At 44.6% G+C, this 2,092-nt stretch overlaps 1 protein-coding gene across 1 annotated transcript; it reads left to right on the top strand.

Annotated features, from left to right (window-relative positions):
* Positions 1 to 200: 200 nt before the first annotated feature.
* Positions 201 to 1,802, top strand: LOC131885457 (uncharacterized). The gene is made up of 2 exons (XM_059233512.1): positions 201 to 348; positions 446 to 1,802. The coding sequence occupies exons 1-2, from the start codon at positions 331 to 333 to the stop codon at positions 1,610 to 1,612; spliced, it is 1,185 nt and encodes a 394-aa protein (XP_059089495.1). The 5' UTR covers positions 201 to 330; the 3' UTR covers positions 1,613 to 1,802.
* Positions 1,803 to 2,092: the final 290 nt, after the last annotated feature.

The following is a 2,092-nucleotide window of genomic DNA, read 5'->3' as shown; positions in this document are numbered from 1 at the left end:
ATTCAAAGCAGTCCACTGGCAACTGGTACGTTCATGATAATGATGAACAAAAGGAATATTTCCAAACTTCATCCAAAGAGCGAACCGTGCGCGTATTTGTAGAGTGCACAGCCGGGCAAATGATTCCGAAGAATTCTTTGCGTACGTCGACCGACAAATCTCAGGGCCATGTTGCCAGCAACATTTGTAAAACAGCGGGACTATCCTCCTCATCCTCTTACACCGTCGTCCCCACTCATCATGAGCACACTGGCATCACAAAAGACGACTGCGTGGAGGCAAGATGAATAAAACTAGAAGAAAATTGACTTCCGATGTTCAGTTGTCACCATGATGGCGCTCCTTAAGGTACTGAGGTTTTATGCTCTTGCTTACATCACTATAACTTTTATCAGTCACTTCTCAAACAAAAGGGTATGGTTCCAATTTTACGCCTTTGTTTCAGGTTCTTACATTTTTAACTACCATTCTGCTCGTCTCTGGAGACTTCGGAGGAGGAAGCCATTCGCATTTGCACTCAGATCAACAAGGACGGCAAGGACGACAAGGTCGTCAGGGTGGAAGAGCGGCAGCACGAGGTGGCATTGATTTCACAGGATGCCAGACCGATCCTGAAACTGGTTTCTGTTGTATCGAAAAGGACGAGACTGTTACTTCACTCAAAAAGGATCCTATTTTGGAGTGCACCCACAAAAACGTTGAAAAGTGTCATTACACCTACGTGACACAATTCGAAGCTGCTCAAGAAGAAGTGTGCGAAGAGAATTTCGAGAAGTCGTGTCAAGTTACATTCAAACAACAAGCCACTGAAGAAACTGTGAAAAAATGCTACAAGCCTTTGGAAAAGGTATGCAACGGCCAAGGTCCCGAGGAGTGCCGCACCGTGTATGAATCATCTTGCACCACTAAGTATGTCGAGAAACAACCCGGTAAGTTCGTGGGTGACACTCGATGCGAGAAACTTCCGGTGGAGATTTGTGGTGCCGGCTGTGTGACAGAGGAAGGTCCTGAAGAGTGCCATGATAAAACAATCACATCCCTACTTGATGTGCCTGAGGAAGCTTGCGATTTGAATCCTCAAAAAACTTGTCGCTTCCAGACAAAGTTGGTGCCCAAGCTTGAACCAAAGCACGAATGCACCATAATCCCACAAGAAACCTGCAACCTAAAGTTTACTTCACCGCAACAAGTTGAAAAACCTTTGAAGACAAAGTGGTGTCAAGATCCTACTTCTCCTACACCTGATGAGACCTACGACGAATCTACCGCCATTGCACCGCCAATTCAATTCCCACAAACTTCAACTGGCTCTCGCCCCGTCGGACAGCCCACAATATCTCAACCCCGTCCTCAACCAACATTCAGACCGCAAACAACTCAGCGTCCCATATTTAATCCACAACCAACTCAGCGCCCCCCCTTCAACCCTCAACCCACTCAGAGTCCATTCGTTCCTAGACCAACCCCAAACCTTCCTGAGTACCAACCCCAACCGCCAACTCAGCTTTACAGTGCGTCCGACATTCGAAGTGGGCGGAACAATCCATTCTTTCAAGGAACGGTTCCGAATCAAAACGCTGTATTTGGTCGACGATTTAAACAACAAGGTTGATTACACATCACAACGATTCTCAACGTACTTTGGATTGGCACCTTGGGACAAATCATTCCATCACATCGTGATACTTTTCTGCACAGATCGATGATTCAAGCATATATTTATTTTCTTATTTATATAATTTTTTATGAGTTCATCATTGCCTTCCATTAATAAAAGTTTTCTTATGCCTGTCCAAATTCAACTTTCGCACGCTCGTCTATATATACTTCAAAGTCAGTCTTTTTTAGCGATGAGTATTGCTGAAATTCGTTTCAGGGCCTTTTCTCGGGAGCTTTTTTTGTTACCCTGCCGAAGTTGACGAGGGCCTCGACAAAAGGGTGGCAAAAAGTCGATTAGTTGTTGTTTCACACATTCTGTATGGTTTGATTTGCAAAAATGGTAATGGTGCGTCTACGAGAAACATTCTGTCACAAAGTTTGTCTAACAATTTCGGAAATGTTTGGTATTTGACAAACAGTTCATCTCTGAGCC

Source organism: Tigriopus californicus, chromosome 1 (assembly GCF_007210705.1).
Source record: "Tigriopus californicus strain San Diego chromosome 1, Tcal_SD_v2.1, whole genome shotgun sequence".
Lineage (NCBI taxonomy): Eukaryota > Metazoa > Arthropoda > Copepoda > Harpacticoida > Harpacticidae > Tigriopus > Tigriopus californicus.
This window is presented reverse-complemented; position numbering and strand designations above follow the sequence as displayed.